The 27,238-nt window shown below is 42.8% G+C and overlaps 1 protein-coding gene across 2 annotated transcripts in view; it reads right to left on the minus strand.

The window, feature by feature from the left end:
• Positions 1 to 24,810, minus strand: part of B4GALNT1 (beta-1,4-N-acetyl-galactosaminyltransferase 1) — a 92,530-nt gene extending 67,720 nt beyond the window's left edge. Inside the window, exon 1 of one of the 2 annotated variants that reach the window (XM_060762966.2) lies at positions 24,497 to 24,810. In XM_060762966.2, coding sequence (XP_060618949.2) covers positions 24,497 to 24,534 — 38 coding nt within the window. In that variant the 5' untranslated portion in view covers positions 24,535 to 24,810. Of the gene's footprint in view, positions 1 to 5,260; positions 5,323 to 24,496 lie in introns of those variants that run through there. The other variant, XM_060762970.2, reaches the window with a different exon arrangement.
• Positions 24,811 to 27,238: the final 2,428 nt, after the last annotated feature.

Below are 27,238 nucleotides of genomic sequence, written 5' to 3' on the forward strand. Positions count from 1 at the left end.
CTAGTTGTTGAAATGTTATTAAAATGTTATATTTGTGCATTGTAAAACAGAATACTGATTGCATCTTTAAACCTGGAACACAGATGCAGGCCAAAAACAACATCTGCAATTCATTTTGTTCCATTTCCCATCTGTTTTGACAGCAAGTAGAACAAGTATGTATTCATCTCATAAAATTGTAGAGTTGGAAGGGGCTTCATGGACCAACCTCCTACTCAATACAGTATCTCCATCTTAAGCACCCCCAGCAGAAAGCTGTCCTGCCTCTTTTTGAAGACATCTAGAGAAAGAGATGCCATCACCTCTTTAGGCAATTAGTTTCTTTGTCCTGAATCATCAAGATGTTCCTTCTGAGAGAGGCACCGCTCGGTGCAAACCACATTGGCTGCTTAGCTTTCTTGCTCTGGGAAACATCCAACATATTTTGTATTTTAGTTCCAAACACTGAATGCTGCTTTGTTTATTCTTTGTGGGGAATTATCCAAACCGCGTCTAGAAATGTTTGCTGCAATTTAACTAGCTATTGCCCACATCGAGTAGACTGACATTGAACTCTCTTCACATAAATAACAGCACCACAACTTGGGGGGGGAATCTTAAAATGTACGATCATTTACTTGAACTCTTTTGGGGTGTGTGTGATATTTTAGATCTTTAATTTAGCAAACATGGGGCCCGTCAGGCCCGTAGCCAGAATTTTGATGGGGGATGCTGAGTTTGATTCGGGGGGGGGGGGGGGGGGAGGGCTGAATTTGATTGGGGGGGCTGAGTTTGATTGGGGGGGCTGAGTTTGATTTGGGGGGGCTGAGTTTGATTGGGGGGGCTGAGTTTGATTCGGGTGGGGGGGCTGAGGATCTACTCTAGCAAACCTTTTGTATTGTTATCCCAATACCCTCATGCATATGGGATATATTGAGCACAGTGATCAGATCATGATGTGAATAAACATAACAGTTTAAATAATGTACCAGTAAGGCCTTCTCGCGGACCACCCTGAAAATTTCGGGGGGGGGGCTGAAGCCCCTCATGCCTCCCCCCCCCCCCATTTTCCGGGCTACATGCCTGGGGCCAGTATTTCCAAAACAGAAACCACAGTATCAGAAGTATTTGATTTAAGCTTAAAGGATGAACACTTCATCAGAGCCACTTGAGATTTGTTTGATAACCAAGAAAATAGGAGCCACAGGCTAAACCTATGTTTTTGCCAACTACCTGAGAGGTGAGAGAATAATGTAATTGTTGCTAAATTGATCGTAGCATGGCTTGCACAAATTTTCTTAAATCTAAGGCTGACTGATGAAAGAATGCAGTGCAGACATAGATTGCCAATTGAAACGCTCATGTCACGATTGCAAGACAGAGCAAGAGATGTTATTGTGCAGTTTGCAAGGTATCTCCATAACATGGCCTTTTAAAAAATGTTTAAATGCTTTGCCTATTCTACAATATAGGAATGTGGACATACAAGTAGACCGGGACCCCTCCGCTGAGACTCATAAGGATTGCAAAGAATTTGTGTGTTTAATGAACAACATCGTAAAAATGTCATTAGCTAATAATAGGAATTTCTGTTATAAATCATCACTCAAAAAGATTGAAAAACCTTCTATCTCAGATAATAAGGACATACGCTAAATATTCTACCTCTTAAAGAGTTTCAGGAGGTGTTGGCAGGCCTGTAGCGAGGGGGTGGTTTTAGGGGTTCAAACCCTCCCCGAAATGTTTCAGATTTTTTAAAAAAAAAACCCTGGTTTACTCATAAATTTTAACTGGTTAACCAAATTCCCATGCTAAGTCTATGAGATGCAAAAAAACATGCTGATAAGCCTTCCAGTTTATCAATATTGTTTTTGAGAGGGTTTTTTTTGGGGGGGGGGGATGGAAATTAAAAAGGAGAGAAGAGCAAAAGATAAATAATTGGTTTATCATCAACTACAGGATATATTTAAGAAACTGAGTTCTCCAAAAGGAAATCGGAGTTGGAGAATATTTTGGAGAATGAAAATAAAGGATTGATCTCCAAGTTATACAAATATATTCTAGAGTATAACCTGGAAGATAACCAAATAAAACAGTAATGATCTCCTAAATAACTTGTCTGTGCATTCTTGGTTGAACACTGGGCATGAAATGTTCCTACAATGTAGAGGTCTGGAAAGAAAACAACATTTTGAACAAATATAGCTTAATTATATTATATCTATTTAATTATAAGGAAACCTCTGTGCAGAGCCCTCTGCTCTCCCTTTACAAATCTTTGGAGAAACAGCCCTTTCAAACGAGAACATGCAGTTCCTCGCTATTGTAAGAGATCATCAGGTGATACTATTAAAAAGAGAAGTTCCATCCAATATTCTATCAACATTCACTCTCCTTAATGTGTAGGTCTAGTGCAGTGGTTTTCAACCTGTGGGTTCCCAGGTGGTTTGGCCTACAACTCCCAGAAATCCCAGCCAGTTTACCAGCTGTTAGGATTTCTGGGAATTGAAGGCCAAAACATCTGAGGACCCACAGGATGAGAACCACTGGTCTAGTCCTTTGCAAATACAAGGGTTCAAGTTGCCCATTCAATTGTTAGTAGAAGATGCGAGGAGAACTGGATGGGACTATCACTATCCCATTTCAGGACCCGGACCTGTATCTCAGGGCATGGACTAACGTTTCAGATTGAGGAACAAGAAATCCCAGGATAAAAGTGCTGCATTGAAAAGAGTGTTGTGTATTTTCATGTGGTAGAATGTGTGCGTTTTATTCAAATGGTTTTTAACTGTGACTGGTGCTTAAAATATCCTGGCTTTAGCTCCTTTTAATGTCACAGGCCAACATGCTGCAAAATCATAGCATCCTTAAATCTCAAATCCTGGTTCTGAAATCTCAAGGCCTTGTTTTATCTTGGCCTGGCATTCCTAGCTGTGGTCAGAAGGGTTGCAGTGTGAACTTCTCCACTGCAACATTTTATGGAGACAAAATAAAAAAAACCCAACCATGACCCATTTTTCAAGATTTGCAGTGGCTGACTTCAGCGAGAGATCAGTGAACCATTAATAGCAGGAACGAACAGACAATGCAAACAACTGCAAAACTCACACATTATAAAATCTCCCAAAGTACATAAAGTTACACGTGCTTGCTCAAATTCATACAGATCGCAACTTTACCTGGCACAAGCTCTAGACAGCTCTGGTACCAAAAATGTATTCATAGAATACACAAAGCCCTGCTACTGTCAGGCTTCCAGCCTGAGAATATCAGATCAGACCTGACAACACCCTAATATTTCACAACCCCCTCTGTACAGCCGGTGGGGGGGGGGGGGGGGAACGGGGACACAAAGCAGGTACTTTTGTTTTTGTGTAAACTTGATCATCTGCACTTCAGTGAGAAAAGGAGTATTTATTTATTATTAACTTAGGGTTGTTGTAGGTTTTTTCGGGCTATATGGCCAAGTTCTAGAGCAGTGGTTCTCAACCAGTTGGCCTACAACTCCCAGAAATCCCAGTTTACCAGCTGTTAGGATTTCTGGGGGTTGAAGGCCAAAACATCTGGGGACCCACAGGTTGAGAACCACTGTTCTAGAGGCATTCTCTCCTGACGTTTCGCCTGCATCTATTGCAAGCATCCTCTCTAGAACATGGCCATATAGCCTGAAAAAACCTACAACAACCCAGTGATTCCAGCCATGAAAGCTTTCGACAATACATTATTAACATAATTTTCATCCCACCCTTTCACCCCAGTAGTTACACTGCCCTCCAGTTCAGCCTCAGCTTCACTCATTTTCAGATTTCACCCACAGTCATCCCTCCACATTCACTTAGGTTAGATCAGTAGTTCTTAACCTTTGCTTCTCCAGGTGTTTTGACTTCAACTTCCAGAAATCCCAGCCAGTTCACTAGCTGTTAGGAATTGTGGGAGATGAGGTCCAAAACACCTGGAAAACCAAAGGTTGAGAACCACTTGGTTTGACAGACACAAGAGCCCTGTGAAAGTGGAAAAAAAACCCTCTCTCTTGCCTAAGAGAACACCTCTTTAGTGCTTTCGAGGTCTTCCAGCACAACTCCATGGTCAATTTCGACTGAAAACTGAGCACATAATCACATTGGAGAACTAGTCTAGTAACATTTCAGCTGTAACAGAGTGTTGCCTTGCGGGGTCTACATCATCCGTCTAATTTTAAGTGCTGCAGCCAAAACTTAGCAACACTAAGTTCTTGTAGTGCTAGAGTCCAAAAGCAGCAGAGTTGAGCAATATTTTTCACTGCGCCCTGAGTATTTTAGAAGCCATGGTTTAATGAGATTAGTTCTAAGATCTCTATAGCACATGCATTGAAGGAGAACGTGCCGAGTTGTTTCTACATGTCCGGACTCACAGGGGCATAATCTCTCCTTGAAGGGCTTTTTCGGATATCTCCCCTCCGATGGGAGGGCATGGCATCTTGCTAAGATAAAAGTCCTTCGGTGTTTGGGCACTCCAGGTCTGTAAAGTATGCCATGGGGGCAGTGAGGTATCTATGGGCTTCCCTAACAATAAAGACTGGAGAACAGCTAGGTCCAATTGGCACTCTATGTCCAGGATCTGTTGCATAATGAGATCCTTGGTTTGATCCCATCTCATGCTTAGCAGTTGTCCTTGGGAGAAACCTAGTGTTGTGATCTTTACTGTCACTATCCATGTGGACTGGAAGTCGCCCTCATGGTTAGAGGGACAAGACCACATGGGGGGGAAGGATAGACATAGCCAATAGTTCAGAATGGTTGTTCATACTCTTGCCTCCACTTACACGAAGCGTGTCTCCAATCACAGGGTGGCATTAGAGACACACGTGGGAGCCTATAGACCTGCTCTTAGGAATTTTGATTGTGGGACATAATTTGAAAAGGGTCCAAGCTGGGCTCCATACAGCCTTTGTGCAACTGTTTTAGCTTTGAAAAGTTTAATTGCCATCCATATGGTTGCTCTGGAGGACTAAGAGATTCCCTGAGTGGATATTTTAAAACAAATCCATGCATAATCAAATCTGCAAACATCAAAATCACAAATGTGGAAGGACAGCTATACTCGGCTCACTCTCTCTACACCCTACAACATTTCTAGCCAGGGGCCCCAACAACAGAGAGGTGTGGCAGCAAAATAATGGAAGCACTCCCTCTCTGGTTAAGGAGTAGACAAGCACAAGTTGTCTTGTCAGTCAAAAAGAAATATTTACATATGTGTAGCAGAAAATCTTGTCTCTTCTTTAGCCCTTCTTCCTAGCTCATACCTTCTTCTTTGCAAAATGCTCTCTCTGGTTTTCTTCACCAATCTTTCAGTCTCTTGGCAGCTTCATCTGGAACAACACACAACTCTATTCTCTAATCACCATGGAAGCCTGTGCTTCTCTAGTACACTTACAGCTACTCCACCCTAGCTGTAGATTACTCAATGCTAGTCAGGTGGTTTGACTTTTAATGCTTATTGGCCCTGATCCTTACACTTACTTGCTGTCACTTAAGAAATGATTTATTTATTTTTAGTGTCAGGAGCAAACCAAACAGTTGTATTGCATTTTTAACAAACAAAACACAAAGTTTGTAAGCTTGGTAGTTGATTAAATGTCCTTTGACCAGTAGCTGGCCACTTGGGGTGCCTCTGGTGTTACTATAAGAAGGTCCTCCATTGTGCATGTAGTAGGGCTCAGGTTGCATTGCAGCAGGTGGTCTGTGGTTTGCTCTTCTCCACACTTGCATATCATGGATTACACTTTGTAGCCCCATTTCTTAAGGTTGGCTCTGCATCTCGTGGTGCCAGAGCGCAGTCTGTTCAGCACCTTCCAAGTTGCCCAGTTTTCTGTGTGCCCAGGAGGGAGTCTCTCATTGAGTGTCTCCGTAGATCGTAGAAGACTATTTCTTGATTTAAGTCATTGATGTGCTGGCTGATATCCAAACAGGGGATGAGCTGGAGATGTCACTGCCTTGGTCCTTTCACTATTGGCTGCTACTTCCCGGCGGATGTCAGGTGGGGCAATACCGGCTAAATTGTGTAATTTCTCCAGTGGTGTAGGATGCAGTCACCCCATGATAATACGGCATGTCTCATTAAGAGCTACATCTACTGTTTTAGCATGGTGAGATGTGTTCCACACCGAGCATGCATACTCAGCAGCAGAGTAGCATAGCGCAAGGGCAGATGTCTTCACTGTATCTGGTTGTGATCCCCAGGTTGTGCCCGTCAGCTTTCATATGATATTGTTTCTAGCGCCCACTTTTTGCTTAATATTCAGGCAGTGCTTAATATTCAGGCAGAGTGACTCCCAAGTATTTGGGTGCGTTGCAATGCTCCAGTGGTATTCCTTCCCAGGTAATCCTCAGAAATGATAAAATGTAAAAACTCTGACAAGAGGTCCTGCAGATAGATCCCCATTTGGGCAACCCTTTTTTCTTCTTGGAATTAGTTACCTACAGCCAGCCATGACCACCAGAAGCTGGATACACAGTATGCTATGGTGAAGAGCACAAACACAGCAACAATAACTCAAGATGACCAGCTGGCCAGAAGCCTGGGTTTACACATTTAAGAGAAAAACACAGCTGGAAGTAGAATAGCAAATGAATGTATTTAATGGAACTACTGAGGCCCAAGTGGAATATAAAAAGGATACACAACACATCCAGCCTCAGCAAGTCCCCATTCTATCAAGGAAGAATCATCTCAGAAGAGCTGGAGTTAGTGTTTTATGAGTGATGGTCACTCGTTGGCCTGATAGGTGTCTTGTGTCCAAATTTGGTGTCAGTTCGTTCAGTGGTTTTTGAGTTATGCTAATCCCAGAAACTATTTTCAGATTTTTATTTTTTATTTATATAGATTGTTGGTTAACAATTATAGATCTACAGAATATATGCAGATGTTTTTGTCCCTGATCAAAAATGGGTGAACTGACAGGCGAAAAAAAAAACCTGTCCAAAAACAGTCAAAACAACATGAGATTTTGAAGTTTGGCATGTTGAGACTATTTTTGGCTTAAACATTTCCTTGAAGGGATGATAAAAAATGATTGCGGTAGAGAGATAATAGAGATAATGACAGCAGTAGAGATGCTAGGGAGGGATACAGGCAATAAGAGATAAGAATGGCAGAGCTAGTGTAGGTGCAAGATGGAAAAATAATAGGAAAGATGATTCTTCAAATGCTTGCTTGCATTCATATTTAGAACTCTGCTAATTTAATGGGTTTTCAAATATCCATCATTTGTATGAACATGTAATTCCTACCCCTGATGTACATTAAATGTAGATTTTTCTCTTTATAAATCTCACCCTTAAATGTCATCTTTATGGGCAGTCTAATTCTCCACTTTCCAGTTTATTTTCCCCACAAGACAATGGGATTGTTAAAGTCAGTGCAGCAAATTTCTTTGCTTCAAGCAGAGGTAAATAACCTATGACTTTTCACATATTTGGGTCCACAGTTCCCATCATCTCCAGTCACATGGCTAAAGGATCTGTAGTCCTAAAAAAATGGCTGTCCAGAAGTTACAGAGATCTGAAAATAGTCACTGATATAGTCAAAACCTGTATTAAGTCCTTCTGGAGTTGAACAATGTGAGTTTTAGGACCTCATCACACTAGAGAATGAATCCACTTTAAATCCGGTTCCTTCCTCCTACAGAATTCTGGGGTTTGTAGTTTAGGGAAGAGCCTTTAACAGCCTCGTTGTTGTTGTTCATTCGTTCAGTCATCTCCGACTCTTCGTGACTTCATGGACCAGCCCACGCCAGAGCTCCCTGTTGGCCGTCACCACCCCCAGCTCCTTCAAGGTCAGTCCAGTCACTTCAAGGATGCCATCCATCCATCTTATTTATTTATTTATTTATTTATTTACTTTACTTGTATACTGCCGTTTCTCAGCCTAACTGGCAACTCAACGCGGTTTACAACAAGATAATCAACAACAATATACAATTTAAAACCATAAAAGCACAATATACAATATCAACACAACAATAACAACACAATACATCTCATCCTTGGTCGGCCCCTCTTCCTTTTGCCTTCCACTTTCCCCAGCATAATTGCCTTCTCTAGGCTTTGCTGTCTCCTCATGATGTGGCGAAAGTACTTCAACTTTGTCTCTAGTATCCTTCCCTCCAGTGAGCAGCCGGGCTTTATTTCCTGGAGGATGGACTGGTTGGATCTTCTCGCAGTCCAAGGCACTCTCAGCACTTTCCTCCAGCCTCGCTAAACTACAAACACCAGAATTATGCAGGAGGAAGAACCCGGATTTAAAGTGGATTCATTCTTTAGTGTGATGAACTACTTAAAAGCCAAAGAAGGAGAGGTCTCACAGCCAACTTTTTGCAGTTTTGCTTTTTCTTAAATCGAGAAGGATAATTCTGAAATGGTAAACAAGAAACATGTGATTCTCCAGCTGCTGTTAGGCTGCAAAATTAGATTTCGTTTCAGAGCTCTTTGGGAGGATATGTACACTCCGCCAACTAATTTTCAATCTCACAGGGGAAGAAAGTCCCCTCCTGACAAAAACCTGTCTTGGAGATTTCAGTCAACCAGAAACATTACTCAAATGGAAGGGTAAAATGTAATTCTCAGAAAACCCTTCCCACAGAAAGGCTGTAACAGGAAGACGGGTGGCATGCCCTTTGGTATTTCAGCTAAATAAACCACCCACTGCCACCAACTGCTCTCTTCCTCTGTTTCAAGGATCTCCAAAAACAGCCAAATCATAATCTCTGGATGGAGCCAAATTCCCTCAAATCAAGCTAACCAGCCTTCCTTAGAAGTTAGCAACTGGCAGCTTAAGAGGTTTATCTTTCATGAAATGCTTGTCCGTCTAAACTCCAACCCGAAACCACCATTGCCACCCATGGTTTTTATCCTTGTCTTTTACATTTAAATAATTTAATGTAATTCTACCGATGGCCGAATCGTATTGCAACTATCTCTTTTTTTGTAATGGGTTATTGATGTGTGTTTTATCTGTACTTGTTGTCATGGTTTAAGCTTCCTTTGCGGGAGGCAAGGCAGGATGCAAATGAGTAATGCATTCCTTGGCTATTTGACAAGAAATCTTCACCTAGGTTCCCAAGGTAGAAGCCAAGGCATGGAAAGGCATCTAAAACAGGTGAAGGCATCTAAAAAGGTGTTGAAAGAAGGCAGCTACACAACAGGTAAACAACCTTTGCCTAAGGGCCTTTCCAGACAGGCCATATTTCCCAGGATCGGATCCCAGGTTTTCTGCTTTAAACTGGATTATACGACTCCACACTGCCAGATAATCTGGAATAAACAGAAAACCTGAGATCAGAATTCCTAGATGTGGAAAGTTGCCTGTTCTTGAGGGTACCATCATAAGGCTCTGTCAAAGCCAAGAAAGAGAAAAGGCAGGAAAATTGTAATATGTATGTGTGAACCTCTTACATACTTAAATCATTAGGAGGAAACTTGGCTGGTAAACAAAGTATGGGAGCTTCAGAACTAGGAAGACTCTAAGAACAGATTCACTATTTTGGTCAACCCACAAACTTTATGTGTTGGTACAGCTAAAAATACAAAGTCCATTATGCAAATATTTTACTGCAACTAAAAGATTGCACATACCTAAATGTGCAAGCTAGTCTAGATATCTTCATCAGTCAAGATATTACAAATAGCTGTATTTAGACACGGTAGAGAAAATTGAGTTCATATACCCTAAAGGCATCAGACCCATTGTGTTGATGTGTTCTCTTTGACAAGTGATGAATCAGCCCCTTTCAGAAGGAATTTGTGAGCTGACCGAGCAAGCAAGTTGGTTTCTGCCTTCACTCCCCAGCACTTCCAGATAGGAATCTGAAACCCTGAAAGATGCTTCCTGTTAATATAGGTCAGGGTGGGCAGAATACTGTCCTGAGGCTAAATGTGTGTCTCAAAGCTCTTTTACAGTCATCAGCCCTTCCCAAGACTGTGGTTCTCAACCTCTGGTATGGGGCTTTTCAAAATCCCCAGCCTACACAGCAAATAGCGAAGGACTCAAGGGGCTGAAGTCCTAGACATCTGGTGGACCAAAGGTTGACATCACTGGTCCAAGGGGCAATATGGAACTAACTTCTCAGCATGGCATAGTTGTTTGGACACTTGAGAACAGCACAGAAATCCTCACTTTGCCATTTAAACCCATTTGAGTACCCTTGGGGAAGTCACACCCTATTATCCTCAGAAAACCCCATGACAGGGTCATCACAAGTCATAAATAAACTGATGATACACACAACAACAACCTTCTCTGGGGACACTGGAGCTCACTTTGAGATAAAAGTGAGTAGGTCTAGGCTAAAAGGAGACTAATCTGCCCTAAGAATGGTGTGCTCTGCATGCGTAGTGTAAAAGTATGCAATCTGCATTTTATGGACTGCTGCTTTGTGGTGCAGAAGTTCCCATGACTGAAACCTGAGGTCCTCCAGATGTTGCTGGTCTGTGCTGATATGGGCTACAGGGTGCTGCAGTCCATCAGTATCTGGGAGATTGCATATTCCCTAACCCTGGCCAAAATCCAGTTGCTAGTTTAACTAGATTTGAACTAATGAAGAAAGAGATTGTATATACATTTTTATTCACCATTCAGCAATGGATTCACTGTATCTGCTCTAGCTGGACTCATGATCAGATGATGATGATGATTATTATTATTATTAATTTTATCTATACTCTGCCTTTCTTTCCGTGGGGACTCAGCAGCTAACCATCTACATTAGACAAGTTTTAAAAGTGCATTGCAAACGTTTAAAAACAATTAAATATTATCGTTGTGGTAAAAACAGAACCCCCAATAGTGTAGTGGGTTAAAGCACTGAGCTGCTGAACTTGCTGACCGAAAGGTCGCAGGTCCGAATCCGAGGAGCAGGGTGTCTACAGACAACGGCAGCTCTTCAGCTTAGAAATGGAGATGAGCACCAACCCTCAGAGTCAGACACGACTGGACTTAATGTCAGGGGAAAACCTCTACCTTTGCCTTAAAAACAGAATTAAAATACAATAAATACTAGGGATGTATCAAAGTTTTTATAAACAATATTATTTTAATCATAAAGAAAATATGTTCCTAGTTTCAAAATATCATTTCATGTTTAACTGTGCAGTCCTTACTTTGAAAGTAGTTGTTCTACTCCAGAAACTTTGCTTTTGTGGCAGAAACTTCACTAAATTGCTAGAGACTCAACAAAGAAAAATGTGCTATATATAGGACGATGGCCCTTACACAAAGACAACATTTTTGCAGTGTAGTAAACTTTTGCCATGTTTTTATGACAGAAACAATAACGAATTGACATTTATAACCCAGGAACAGAAATCATAGTGCAGAATACTAACAAATTTATTGGAACTCTAGCTGGCTACAGATCAATCTCTTCTCCTAATTGGGGGTTTCTGATGCTAATACAGACTGGAAAATGTAGTTCTGGGCAGAGCCTTTTGAATTCTTTGGCATAGGGCTCCCCAAAATGCACTGCTACCTCTTTCCACCATTCCTAATGTTGAGACCGTCAACGACTTAAATCTAGAAATAGTTTTCTTAATCTACAGAGACACTCACTGGAACACCTCAGCAAGTGAGAGTTCAAAAGTGGCAGGTGCAAACCCAGCACCTCAATCCGTGGGTGATATCAGATGAGAGACTCCCCCCTGGGCACACAGAAGACTGGGCGACTTGGAAGGCGCCTGAACAGACTGCGCTCTGGCACCACGAGATGCAGAGCCAACCTTAAGAAATGGGGCTACAAAGTTGAATCCATGACATGCGAGTGCGGAGAAGAACAAACCACTGACCACCTGCTGCAATGCAACCTGAGTCCTGCCACATGCACGATGGAGGGCCTTCTTGCGGCAACACCAGAGGCGCTCCAAGTGGCCACATATTGGTCAAAGGACATTTAATCAGCTACCAAGTTTGCAAAATTTGTGGGGGTTTTTTAATCTGTTTGTTTGTTCTGTTAGACATGTAATACAATGTTCTGGTTGCGGATGACACGATAAATAAATAAATAAATAAATGTTGAGACAGGACTCCATTAATTCCAGAGAGAGGAATGACAAGGAAAGCACTAAGGCAGACAGGCAGGCTTTTTGGCTTTGCTTCCTTGCACTGAATATGAAACTGACTTTGGGAGCCTTCTGAGATTTGCAATACTAACATGAAAAAGTATGGGATAAGTTTCTATTCTAAAATATTTGGTTGGGCCATGCAAACGCTTTGGATATGGCTTCTGACTTACAAAACTTCCAATTTTCTTATGATTTCCAACTCTTCCAATTTTTTGCACATGCCTAATAAATACACTAAAATGGCCTTTAAAACTCACACACCCCCAATCCCACCTAACTGCCCCAAACCCTGCCCCTTACCCTTCATCATGTATGAACTTGAGGACTGGATACAATAATAATCTAGCATCTAACTCTATCCTGTGCTCCAAAGTGCCAGCAATGGAAAACTGGATACATTATTCCTATCATGGCTATTTGCATGTATTTGCTTAACAAGAACATGAAGCATCTGGCTCAGATTTTATTTTTATTTTTTGGCTTTTAGACTTGACAATTAAAACTGATGGTTTCTCAACATTTAAATTGGGATTTAAAAATTAGTACTTGAATGGGAATCTATTGAAATAACAAAATAAATATACACCCTGCTTATACCTTTACCACCCATTGTATATGTCCACACACATACATTCCCCAGTTCAAATAAGGTACACAGAAAAAGCTTCCACAGAGATATTTCCAATATGACACAGACCTGCAGCACTACAATAACGTACAGTGTTGCTAAGTTTTGTGCTGCAACATTTATAATTAGATGATGATTGGCCCCCGCAAGGCAACACCCCATTGGGAATGTAGTTAGAGCAACATATTACAGCTGAAATGCTACTAGATAGACTTGTAATTTGCCCCTCCCATCCCCTTTAGTGCCCCCCCCCCAGTGCTTTGACCCCTCCTATCAGTCTCCCCCTCCCCTTGGTTCCATACCTGTTACATTAACCTGTGTTTTCAAACTGTGGTTGTAAACTGTTTTCTAATCTGTTTTTCAAAAACTGCCTCACTGGGGAGCTGTGTTTCCCCTTCTCAGGGAACTTCTGCCCCGCTTTGTGCTGGTCAGTGACCATAATAAAGTTTTCTATTGTATTGACAGACCTGTATGCATAATTTGGAACTGTGTCCTAACTTAAACCTTGTATCACAGAGGCTGTCTGTGATACAGATGTACACCCAACCCCCCTGCTTACATGACCTCTGGACCATACCCAGAGCCTCTTAAGTAGGAAAAAAGGCCTTTATTTTAAGGTCACAGAACCCTAAGTTATGGGAAATGGCTGCACCACGAGCTTCAGTAAGTGGTTTCAGGATACAGGAGTTGGTAGGGTTCAGGGAAAGGGATGAGGAGCCCAAGCAGGTCTAGGCTGGGAGTGTTGGTGACTCAAGGAGCAGGCAAGACCACAAGCAAGAACAAGAAGATATCTCTGCTAAGACGTAAAAGGGATTTCATTGAAACTACCCAAGTCCACTACTCGCCTGATTAACCTGTTTTGCCTTCCCATTGGTAGAAAGCATGTTCTCATCTCTGTCCAGGTTTCTCTGGAGTCTCACCTTTTTTGGATGCCCTGCCAAAAAGTCCTCAGTCCAGCAGTTGCTCAGGTCTTTTCTCACAGCTCCCACAAAGAAATACAGGTCTAAAGAAGATACTTGCATCCTTTCTCCCTCTCGGGCAGTGTCTGACTCTCATTTCCCTATCCACTGTTGATCTTTTTCATCCCTCCTCACCCCAGAGGCTTTATCTGGGCCCGGAAGCTGATTTTTCTTTCCTCTTGAGATCAATTTGCAGAGAACAGGCCAGGCAAAGCCTATGGGGAGGCTTATTTTTCTATCTCATCCAAGCATCAATTTGACTTTTTGGCTAAAAAAACGAGGTCCACATAAAGAAAGCAAAGATTGCATGGATGCCACAGGTATAGTTCTGGGAGTATCTGACCGTCCTTTCTTGTTTGCAGGAGTGGGACTAACATGACATGTGCTCTCTTCCAAGAAATAGTTAGGATGTATAAATAAAAAAGTTATAGTGTTCTTGGAGAACACGCTGATTCTCTGAATCCAGCACAGTCTGGCTTCAGGCTGGGACATGGCAATGAAACAACCTTGATGGCTTTAATGGCTGATCTACACAGGGAACTGGATGGGGGGGGGGTGTCCCTGTTAGTTCTCTTGGACCACTCAGCGGCTTTCGATACCATAGACCAGGGGTCTTTAAACTAAGGCCCGTGGGCGGGATACGGCCCTCCAAGGTCATTTACCCGGCCCTCACTCAGGGTCAACCGATGTCTGAAACGACTTGAAAGCACACAACAACAGCAACAAGAACAACAATCCTATATCATCTGCCAAAAGCAGGCCCACACTTCCCATCGAAATACTAATAAGGTTATATTTGTTACAATTGTTCTTCATTTTAATTATTGTAGTGTTTTTAAGTGGGGTTTTTTTTTTTGTACTACAAATAAGATATGTGCAGTGTACATAGAAATTCATTCATGTTTTTTTAAATATATATATATATAATCCGGCCCTCCAACAGTTTGAGGACTGTGACCTGGCCCTCTGTTTAAAAGGTTTGAGAACCCCTGCCCTAAATGGTTCTGGTCCAGCTTACATGTCCGAACATATCTCCCTCAATGAACCACCTCGGAGATCAAGATCTTCTGGAGAGGCTCTGCTCTCTGCCCCACCTCTTTTGCAGAAGCGGTTGGTGGGGATGAGGGACAAGGCCTTCTCAATGGTGGCCCCTCGGCTATGGAACTTTCTTCCCAGTGAGATTCATTCAGCTCCTTCCCTTCTGGCTTTCGGAAAGAAAGTAAAAACGTGGCTATGGGACTAAGCCTTCGGATAGCAACTGTAGCTCAATAAATGAATACAGAATTTGTGCATTGACAACTGGAATGGCTCTCGAATACAATCTTGGACTGTGTTGTCTTTAATAACTGCTGTAATGTTAGATGTTTTAATTTTTTTGGTTTTAATGCAATTATTATTTTAATTATATGTTTTTTTTTATGGCATTTAATTGTTGCCAACATATAAGGCTGCTCTGAGACTTCCTCAGGGTGAGAAGGGTGGGGTACAACTATGGGAAATAAGTAAATTATAGAAAGAATAGTAATGATAATGATACGCACATACTTATTATTATTATTATTATTATTATTACTATTATAACTGATGTATTTATATCTCACTTTCCTCCCTGAGGGGACTCAAGGCAGCTAACACTCACACATGTTGATCAATTTAAAATAAAGCAAATACAAAAATTAAAAAAACAAGTGGTATTATGTGTCCGGTTAAAATTGCACCTAATTGTACACCTTCCGAGCATTTATAAGTGGGGCGTGCTTTGTTTTAGAAATGAACCCAGAGTTTTGCATCACAGATTTAACCATCCATGGCTTTAAAATAATCCTAAAAAATCCCCCAGCGCAAACATTGCTTTTGTTGTTATAAAGGTAAAGGTTTTCCCCTGACATTAAGTCCAGTTGTGTCTGACTCTGGGGTGTGGTGCTCATCCATTTCCGAGTCGAAGAGCCGGCGTTGTCCATAGACACCTCCAAGGTCATGTGGCTGGCATGACTGCATGAAGCACCGTTACCTTCCTGCTGGAGCGATACCTATTGATCTACTGTCATTTGCATGTTTTCAAACTGTTAGGTTGGCAGAAGTTGGGCTGACAGCGAAAGCTCACGCTGCTCCCTGGCTTCGGACCTGCGACCTTTCAGTCAACAAGCTCAGCTGCTCAGCAGTTTAACCCACTGCACCACCGGGGGCTCCTTGTTGTTAAATACGTGTGTGTGTGTGAATGATTCTATTTTACTACGCCATTGTATATAATGAGTGTACTTGGATTTTGGAACTTCTGAAACCAAATGCCAACAGATACCGAAGTCCCACTGTATTCCTCCGATTGCTACAGACACATACAAGACCTGACAAATGCCATTCTACAATACAGTCAGCAAAACATGTGTCACAACTGATCGATTGGCCAGTCCATTCATGTTTATTTCCTTTCCTCCTTCAGGTTTGCAGACCTGAAATGACAGTGAAGGAGGGGTGCCAGCTGACCATGTGGGGTGAGAATGCGTTCAAAGGAAATGCCTGATGTCAAGCTTCCATCTCTTCAATGCTTAGCAGGCTTCACCCACAGTGTATTCTCATTTAAGGAACGAACCCCTCCTCAGGTGAGCTGTCTCCAAAGCCAGAGAGAACTAGCGAAGGTGAAGCAAATTATATCTGCCTAATAAGAATGAAAGCATTGCCATGGTAAATGAGCAGGTGATGCAACACTTGGGGTGGGCAGGATCACATCTCCTGCTAGAGCTCCAGATGACGTGAAGCAGGCTGGCAAGAATATTTACCTCCCAATGATTGACCAACAGAAGCAACAACACAATGATTGCTGCTAGGTTTGTAAGCAGAGGCTAAATTGGCAATCTATCAGGAACGTTTTGATTGTACAGTATGTTCCTGCATGATACAATGGGGTTGGACTGGATGGTTCTGGTTTTTCCAACTCTATGATTCTATTATTCGAAAGTATCCAGCCAACATGAAAAAACAAATCTTGACTGGAGGAACTGTGGGTTCGGTTGCGTTCTGGGAGTAAAAACTGATTCCTGCACACAGTCCATGCCTTTAGTGCCAGGCGATGAGTGGGTAAGTGTCACCAATGATTTAGGGATATTTCTCCTGTTGTTGTTTAAAAAGCAAAGCAGACTCTACAAGATGGGACCTATAATCTAATTTAGAACCAATCTAATCTTGGAAGCTGAGTAAAGTCAGCTGGAGACCGCCAATGAACATCAGATTATATTACAGAGGGAAACAATGACAAAATCAACTCAGAGTATTCCTTGCACACACAAAAAACGCAATGAAATTCAGGATGAGGATACATCAACAGATGACAAAAAGGTACATATAGACAAGCATAGGCTCTTCAAATCTAAAATGAGTATAAGAAACTTCAGGTGCCTCTATATGGTAGAATGAATGCAGTTTGACACCACTTTAACTGTTATGGCTCAGTGCTATGGAATCATAGGATTTATAGCTTGGTACTCTTTTGCAGAGAAGGCTAAAGACCTTGTGAAACTACAGCTCTCATGATTCCATAGCATTGAGCCATGGCAGTTAAAGTGGAGCCCTTCCACACAGCCCTATATCCCAGAATATTAAGGCAGGAAATCCCACATTATCTGAGTGTGGACTCAGATAACCTAGTTCAAATCAGGTATTGTGGGATATTCTGCCTTGATATACTGGGATATAGGGCTGTCTGGAACGGCCCATGGAGTAAGCCACATTAATTTGACAGTATAGAAGAACCTGTATTCATATCTCACCTTGGCCTTGAAGCCAACCCAAACTACAAACACATAGTATAAAAATGTACCTACCATTGTTGTACAACTTGCCTCACCCATAAAGCCCTTCCACATAGCGATGTAACCCAGAATAATCAAGGCAGAAAATCTGGCAATACCTGCTTTGAACTGGGTTGTCTGAGTCCTCAATGCCATATATCCCCTTTCAAAGCAGAAAATGTGACTTTTTATTCAGTGGTGTGGAAGGGGCCTCAGAAGTGAAAAAGATATTTGCAACCAAATTCTGCCTGGGGAGATTAATCTTTCCATTTAGAAGCAAGCTTTACGGCATTCACCTCACTGGGGGCCCTTCTACACAGTCCTATATCCCAGAATATCAAGGCAGAAAATCCCACATTATCTGAGTGTGGACTCAGATAACCCAGTTCAAAGCAAACTCTTCTGATTTTTTTGCACATGCCTAATAAAATGCACATTTTATTGCACATGCCTAATAAAATGGCATTTAAATCTCATATCCCCCCAATCCCATCCAACTGCCCCAAAGCCTGCCCCTTACCCTTCATCATAAATGGCCATCAATGGAACTTGAGGACTGGATTGCAGAAATCTAGCATCTAACGCTATGCTGTGCTCCAAAGTACCAGCAATGCAAATCTGGATACATTATTCCTAATATGCCTATTTCAAGGCAGAAAATCCCACATTATCTGAGCATGGACTCAGATAACCCAGTTCACCCAGGCTTTGGAGACAGCTCTTATCTAAAAAAGGCAGCTTTATAGTTTTAGAAAATGGCAGACTGCATATTAAATGTCTAAGGTTACTTATGACATGTCTTGTGAATGGACAGTGGTAATTATTGGTCAGTGCAGTGTCTGGAACATTGTGCTAAGTTGGGATACGTGCAAATGAAAAGGGATTTAGTAATATTTGTAGTAAAAAATATATAACTATTATATATTTACAACTTGTAAAATGAGCACATGCACCTAGCAATCACAAAAAGGCACTTTCTGGAACTTGATAATCTAAGATGAGGATGAAAGCAATCCTCCCTCCCCATGTCATTGGGTTGCAAGTCCCAGCAAACCCCATCCAACATAGACTATGATGATGAATTTGGAACTGTGTCCTGACTGCAACCTTGCATCACAGAGGCTGTCTCTTTCATGGGAAGATGTACACCCAAACCTGCTGCTTGAATGACCTCTGGACCATACCCAGAGCCTCTTAAGTAGGAAGAAAGGCCTTTATTTTAAGGTAATACCCACTCTCCACAAAAGCAAACTGGTTTATATGTACTTTATTTTATATGTATTTTAATCTATTGTCGTTGTATGATGTTTTAGACTGTATTATGGCACTGAATCCTTGCTGTTAGCTGGTCTGAGTCCCTCCGAGGAGGTTGAGAAGATTGGGATATAAAAGGTTTAAATAAATAAATCAATAATATATAAAAAGCTTGAATACAGTAACCTAAAGGCACTACACCCTGCTGAAATTGAACATTCCCCCCCCCCCCAAGAACATTCACAAAAGTTTCCCCTTTGTGCCCTATCTGATTGTAAGAGGAAAAACCGGATTAAGCCATCAATGCTTATCACAAACCCATCTCAGGACAATAAAGTGGCTTCTCTGGAAGGCCGATCCTCAGCCTCGATAAGCCTAAGGACATTAAAACTCCATAATCCACTCCAGAATGCATTGTCTCCCTTCATCCCACCTCCCTCTCTTTTGATTCGCTGGAGCGTCAAGGCAGCAGGAGCCTCCTGATAGGCTCTGGCACCCCGCGAAAGCCCTGCGATTGGTCCTGATGCATGGGGGATGGCCAAGCCTCCTCTCAGCTGTTTGCATGTCAACCAATCCCCTTCGAGCTGGGCGGGAGGGGGGAGTGTGAATTTTGAAACTCATAACTCTGTATTTTCTATAAAAATGGCCTTTATTTCTGTAACCACATGCTCTGCTTGGCGAATGATTGCCGCTCTGCATCCTTTTCAGCTGAATCGCTAATAAACCTCGGTGACACTTCCTTCCACTTGGTGAGACCTTTTATTGGGAAAAATCAGGGATTGGGTGCTTCTCTCTGTCTCGCCAGGGTATTGCAAGGGAAGCAGGGTCAACCCTGATTAGTACTTGAATAGGAATCTATTGAAATAAAATAAATATACACCCTGCTTATATATTTACCACCTACAGTATATGTCCACACACACACATTCCTCAGTTCAAATAAGGTACACAGAAGAAGCTTCCACAAAGATATTCCCAATTTGACACAGACCTGCAGCACTACAATAACGTACAGTGTTGCTAAGTTTTGTGCTGCAACACTTATAATTAGACAATGATGATTGACCCCTGCAAGGCAACACCCCATTGGGAATGTAGTTAGAGCAACATATTACAGCTGAAATGCTACTAGACTTGTAATTTGCCCCTCCCATCCCCTTTAGTGCCCCCTCCCCCAGTACTTTGACCCCTCCTATCAGTCTCCCCCCCTCCTCTCGGCTCAATATCTGTTACATTAACCTGTGTTTTCAAACTGTGATTGTAAACTGTTTTCTAATCTGTTTTTAAATAACTGCTTCACTTGGAGCGGTGTTTCCCCTTCTCTGGGAACTTGTGCCCCACTTTGTTCTGGTCAGTGACCATAATAAAGTTTTGTATTGTATTGATTGACCTGTATGCATAATGAGAATTATTTCCCAATAACTCTAGTAAAGTAAAGATACAGGTTTCCTCTTGACATTAAGTCTAGTCGTATCTGGCTGGGGGGTGGTGCTCATCTCCACAGACCTGGAATTGTCTGTACATACCTCCATGGTGATGTTGCCAGCATGACTCCATGGAGAGCCATTACCTTCTTGCAGGAGCAGTACCTATTGATCTACTCACATTTGCATGTTTTTGAATTGCTAGGTTGGCAGAAGCTTGGGCTAACAGTGGGAGCTCACCCTACTCCCTGGGTTTGGTCAGCAGCTCAGCAGTTTAACCCCATGGACCACTGAGTGATTCAAACTTTAGAGGAATTTGTAATTTCTGCTCCAATCTAAATATGTATGACAACTTGTCACCACTAGTAAACCCAGAATAACAATGGTGTATCTGGCCCATGATTTTTCAAATTTATAAGAAATAAAAGATATTTACATGAATGTTATATGTAACTAAATTACTCTTAAGACAACAGTACAGAACAGTCTTGGGCATGTTCATTGAGAAGCGTTACTGGGTCCAGGATGCTCCACGTAGAAAAGTCGTTCTCAACCTATGGTCCCCCTGATGTTTGGCCTTCAGCTCCCAAAAATCCTAACAGCTTGTAAACTAGCTGGGATTTCTGGGAATTGTAGGCCAAAACGCTTGGGGACCCACAGGTTGAGAACCACTGATGTAGACCAAAGTCTATGAATGCTCTACTTTACATGTGTTCAACGCAAGGCCCATGGGCCAAATCCTTCTTGCCACATAATTTTATATGGCCCACTAAGCTTTCAGTACCAGAGAACATTTATACAATTACATTGATACAGTCTTACTATTACAAACAGACCTTTGACTGCAAACATAAAGCTTATGTGGCCCTTGATGAAAATGAGTTGGACAGTTCCTGATTTAGCTCTATTACAGCAGTGGTTCGTAACCTGTGGGCCGTGGACCGCCAGTGGGCCGCAAGGACTAAAATCTGTTCCTTGAGCCTCCTTCCTCTTTATTTATTTGTTTGTTTTATTTTATTTTATTTCCACTCCTTTAGTGCTGCCTGCCACCTCTTCCCTGTCGCTGACCATGACATATGATCTGTATCAAAAACTAGAGTTGATGTGGTCTATCCAATGCAATTTTCTGAATCAGCACCCCAAACCAAATCTGAAGTTGACCAAGAACTGATTGGTAACCCTTTTGGTACTAATGTTGGAGAGTGGTCCCTGGTCAAAGTGGTCCATGGTCAAGAAGTCCCCGGTCAAAGTGGTCCCTGGTCAAAAAAAGGTTGGGAACCATTGTATTACAGTATATACAATGGCATAGTAAAGGGTACATGGAGGAAACAACTCCTATGTTACAGCAGCTTCACTGGCTGCCAGTGTGCTTCGGTGCTAAATAGAAAGTGCTGGTTATTACCTATCAAGCATAAATGGTTCGGGCCCAGATTATTTTAAAAAACCGCATCTCTATATACAAACTGGCACAACTCGGCCCACCCCCATCTCAAGCATGGTTAGTGGGAACGAGAGAGGGGGCCTTCTCCGTGATCACGCCCCACCTCTGGAACTCCCTAAAGAATTAAAAACAGGCCCCTCTCTCCTCATCTTTAAAAAGCTCTTAAAGACTTATTTGTGCACCTCAGCTTATAGAGAAGAGGAGGATTAATAAATTTCCAAACACCCTCGCCTAGATACTGGAAACTCACCTCAGCCTGTTGACAGCTATAAACCATTTTATACTTTGATACCTTGTTAGCATAATTCATAAGATTTCATCATGTGGTTAAACGTGTTTGATGTTATATCATGTTTATCTATGTTCTAATTAGTTACTCTTTAGCCAGTCTTATATCATTTTAGGTTGTCTTATTGTATTTGATTTATTTAATAGTTGCTTGTTTTGGCATTGAATGTTTGCCACTTTGTTCCATTGTCGGAAACCACTTTGAGTCTCCTCGGGGAGATAGGGCAGTTTATAAATAAAGTGTTACTACTACTAAACAAGCCAATGCGATTTTGGCCTGCATTAATAGGAGCATAGTGTCTAGATCTAGGGAAGTAATGCTACCCCTCTATTCCATTTTGGTTAGACCACACCTGGAATATTGTGTCCAATTCTGGGCACCACAATTCAAGAGAGATATTGACAAGCTGGAATGTGTCCAGAGGAGAGCGACTAAAATGATAAAAGGTCTGGAGAACAAGCCCTATGAGGAGCGGCTTAAGGAGCTGGGCATGTTTAGCCTGAAGAAGAGAAGGCTGAGAGGGGATATGATAGCCATGTATAAATATGTGAGAGGAAGCCACAGGGAGGAGGGAGCAAGCTTGTTTTCTGCTTTCCTGGAGACTAGGACGCGGAACAATGGCTTCAAAATACAAGAGAGGAGATTCCATCTGAACATGAGGAAGAACTTCCTGACTGTGAGAGCCGTTCAGCAGTGGAACTCTCTGCCCCGGAGTGTGGTGGAGGCTCCTTCTTTGGAAGCTTTTAAACAGAGGCTGGATGGCCATCTGTCAGGGGTGATTTGAATGCAATATTCCTGCTTCTTGGCAGGGGGTTGGACTGGATGGCCCATGAGGTCTCTTCCAACTCTTTGATTCTATGATTCTACTACTACTACTACTACTACTACTACTACTACTATGTGGTGCTCCATATATAAAATGGCAAAATCAAGGGTTTCTTTTTGGAATTTTAAAAGAAATATTTTCAAGTTGTAGATGGTTGAATCTGTGGATGTGAAGGGCCAGCTACATACACTTCAATACAGGCGAATATGCCTGTACATTGATGAAATCTTTTTTCCCAAAGACAAACACCTTTAATGGAAAAAAAATCATTTCTGAACAGTTGAACATGTGAGGCTCATGATGACTTAACACTGTATTTCAGAGGGGGGTACGGGTGCTCTTTCCGCAGCTGTTTTTTTTTTTTTTTTTGGTTACACTGATGAAATCTTACGAGAGCTATCAAAATTATAAATTTAAGATTTTGGGATGCTATTTTTTAAATCCCACTTTAAATGTTGAGAAACCATAAGTTTTAATTGTCATGTCTAAAAGCCAAAAAATAAAAATAAAATCTGAGCCAGATGCTTCATGGTCCCACTAAGCAATTGGCTGTCTTGAAGAGACGTATTGAAGAGAATTGGCCGTCTGCAAGGACGTTGCCCAGGGGACGCCTGGATGATTTGATGTTTTATCATCCTTGTGGGAGGCTTCTCTCATATCCCCGCATGAGGAGCTGGAGCTGATAGAGGGAGCTCATCCGCCTCTCCATGGATTCGAACCTACGACCTGTCGGTCTTCAGTCCTGCCGGCATAGGGCACTGTGCCACCGAGGGCTCTTCCTAGTTTGATAAGGCACCAGTACCCATTAGCAGAGGGAGCTGGAGACCTTGTAAAACTACAATTTTCATGGTTCCACAGCACTGAAGTGGTGTCAATCAAACAACATTAATTCTACGGTGTGGATGCATCCTCAGGCCATGAGCATGGCAATGGTTGCCCACATCTTGCCTGCCTGATGCTGTTGCAGCGAATCCTTCTCAGCTGAGAACATGGCTGCACCTTAGGCCCTCTTTGCCGGGTTCCTCCAGTCTCTGATGGCAATCATTATCCAACAAGGCAACTATTGCATCTTCAGGACGTAAGCATGGCAATGGTTGCCCACATCTTGCCTTCCTGCTGCTTTTGCAGGGAATCCTGCTCAGCTGAGAACATGGCTCCACCTTAGGCCCTCTTTGCCGGGTTCCTCCAGCTTCTGATGGCAATCGTTGTCCAACAAGGCAACTATTGCATCCTCAGGACATAAGCATGGCAATGGTTGCCCACATCTTGCCTGCCTGCTGCTGTTGCAGGGAATCCTTCCCAGCTGAGAATATGGCTGCATCTTGGGCCCTCTTTGCCGGGTTCCTCCAGCCTCTGTTGGCAACCCTTGCCCAGCTATGCCACTATTTGGTTCTCTATTATATCCCAGACATGAAAAAGCAGGATGGAGAAGAGGACGCAGTGAGGTTTCTTAAAGGGAAGATCCCTCCAGCATCCCCGAGCCAAAGCAAGAGCAGCCATTAACCCTTTGCTCCCTTCTTGGGAGGGAATAAAGCCGAGGAGGAGATCTCCTTTTTTCCTGGAAGTAGGAGAAAAGAAACAAAGGAAAGGTCTGGATCCAGGCCTCTTTTTCTCCTTTCCATCCGCATTTTTATTATAAAGCCTGCATTGGTACCAATCTTTCCCTATCATGTTGTTTTCCTTGGTACCTGTCATTCTGCATCATGGATCTGATCGGTTGTGTCTCCACCCCAAATCGGCCATGAACAAAAGAAAAGCGACAATCCCCCACCTCAATCCTGAATAGCAGAGCAAATGGAGGTGGAAGGAAGGACCCTACCTTGCTCCGGAGGAGGAGAGCAGCTCCCCATTCAACATTGCACCATCTTCCTTCACCAGCGCCTGGGACTCCTCTGTGCCATTGTCACATCTTGGTGCCTGGATAGCTCCGCTGGATCTCCTCCCAGCTCCCCGCCTTCCTGGCGTTTGGCTTCTCCCCCTTTACATAAAAGGAAGGATGCTCCAGGATCTATAAGCTAAAGGCATCCCTATGGATGAAGGAGAAAAGGGAGGAGGGAGCCCAGCCTGCGCGCTATTATAGGGTCTAGACTAGAGGGAAAAATATATAATTGGCTCTATCCTGCCCCTAGTGGCCACAGCCGGAAGCGCACGCGGAGAGGTGTGCGGCGGAGGGCGGTGATTGCCTTTTCCTGCCAAGATTCGGAAGATACCACTTCTGCGGGAGAAAAGGGGAGGGGGGGGACGGTCCATTGTCTGAAGCGCAGCCCATCAAAGGGATAGTCTCTTTGTCGCAACGTTCCCCCCTCCCTTCCGACAATGCAAGAGGCTATGTTGGCTGATTGCTTACCCTCCAACTGTTTGGCCAGGAGTGCATCTAATTGCAAACATGAATACAGTTCGACACCACTTTAACTGTCATGGCTCCATGCTATAGAACTATGGGAGTTGTAGTTCTATAAGGACTTGGTCCTTCTCTACCAAAGAGGACTGGTGCTTCAGCAGATTACACATCCCAGTATTTCATAGTAGTAAGGGTGCATTCTACCCTATTATGTTAATTATTTTATAAAATTATATTATAAAAAACAATTATTTAATTGTTTTGATGTGTTACCATGCTTGTGGGAGGCTTCTCTCATGTCCCCGCATGAGGAGCTGGAGCTAATAGAGGGAGCTCATCTGCGCTCTCCCCGGATTCAAACCTGTGACCGGCAGGACTGAAGACCAACAGGTCACAGGTTCGAATCCGGAGAGAGTGCGGATGAGCTCCCTCTATCAGCTCCAGCTTCTCATGCGGGGACATGAGAGAAGCCTCCCACAAGGATGGTAACACACAGGCCCGTAGCTAGGATTTTGTTTCGGGGGGGGGGGGGGGGGGTGAGTTTGGTTAGGGGGGGGGCTGAGTCTGAGTGAAAGAGGGTCTACCCTAGCAAACCTTTTTTATCGTTACCCCAATACCCCCATGCATATGGGATATATTGAGCATGGTGATCAGATCATGATATGAATAAACATAACAGTTTAAATAATGTACCAGTAAGGCCTTCTCGCGGACCACCATGAGAATTTCGGGGGGGGGGGGGCTGAAGCTGTTTCCAACTCCGTCTTTTCCTATGGTCCTTGGCTGAGGTTTGGAGATAGGATGAGGTAGTTGGTTGAAATCCTGAAGGAGTTTTTTGGCAGTGTGGCCATTGAGGCAGCACTTTACATTGCTGTTTGTAAATATTGCGGTTTGAACACATTGAGGTTTGGAAACACTGATGTCTGAAAACACTGGTGTCTGAAAACACTGTTTGTAAAAAAATGCTATTTGTAAACTACTGTTTGTAAACATTGCTGTCTGTAAACAATCCTGTTTGTAAACATTGGTGTTTGAAAACATTGCTGTTTGAAAACATTGTGGTGTAAAACTGTGAAAGATTGTGAGGTTTGGCGGTTGTGGTCCAGCTCAGGGAACCCCAGAACAGGGAGGGTGGCCTTTGGAATGGTATAGCCAGCCACCAGCAAGAATCGGATGAAACTAACCTGCAGCCAAGGACCATAGGAAAAGACGAGGTTGGAAACAGCAACCCAAATGGCATCTTGCTTCTCACCAAATGTGTCACCACCAACATGCTCTTCTGCCAGAAAAACAAGCTCAAGACATCATAGAAGCACCCCTGGTCAAAGCATTGCCACCTCTTAGACTATGTAATTACATGTGCCAGAGACCGCTGCAACGTGCTTCTTACAAGAGCCATGACAGGTGCTAATGACTGTTGGACAGACCACAGGTTAATCTGATCCAAAATGGCTATCAAGATTGCTCCCAAATGGAGACTTCAAGGAAGAAAGATAAGGTACAAAATAAACACCCAAACCCTTCAGGAACGCTCCAGATGTGTTCTTCTGCAGACAACACTTAAGGATCATCTACCCATAGAACACCCCAAAAATGTTGAGGAACACTGGAACAAATTGCAGGCCTCCATCATCACAGCCTGCAATGAAACTACTGGATATCAAACTAAGAAACATCAAGATTGGTTTGACAAAAATGACAAAGAGATCCAACAGTTAATTGACAAGAACAGGAAAGCCTTCCAAACATGAGAGATACCAACTGCAGAGACAAGAAAAAGATCCATGCCAGTCCAAAAGCTGAGGTTCAAAGAAGGACCAGAGAACTCAAGAACATCTGGTGGCTGAAGGATGAAGAAATCCAACACTTTGCTGATACCCATGATACGGATTTTTAGAGCAACAAAGGTCATCTGAGGACCAAGAAATCATGGCATACACCCTCTACACTCATCAGATGGAACCAAACTTCTGAAGGACAAAAAATCAATTGCACTATGTTGGAAAGAGCACTACCAAAACCTCCTGAATCGCAGTTCCAACATGGCCCAAGAGGTTCTCTCACAAATTCCACAACAACAAACCAGATGTGAGTTTGCAGCACTGCCTAGTTTGGAAGAAGTCACCAATGCCATCAGTCAGCGGACCTGATGGGATCCCTGCTGAAGTCTTTAAAGAGGGTGGACTTGAGCTGACATGACAACTCCACCAGCTCATTGAA

The sequence above is a fragment of the Anolis sagrei genome, chromosome 2 (genome assembly GCF_037176765.1).
Source record: "Anolis sagrei isolate rAnoSag1 chromosome 2, rAnoSag1.mat, whole genome shotgun sequence".
Lineage (NCBI taxonomy): Eukaryota > Metazoa > Chordata > Lepidosauria > Squamata > Dactyloidae > Anolis > Anolis sagrei.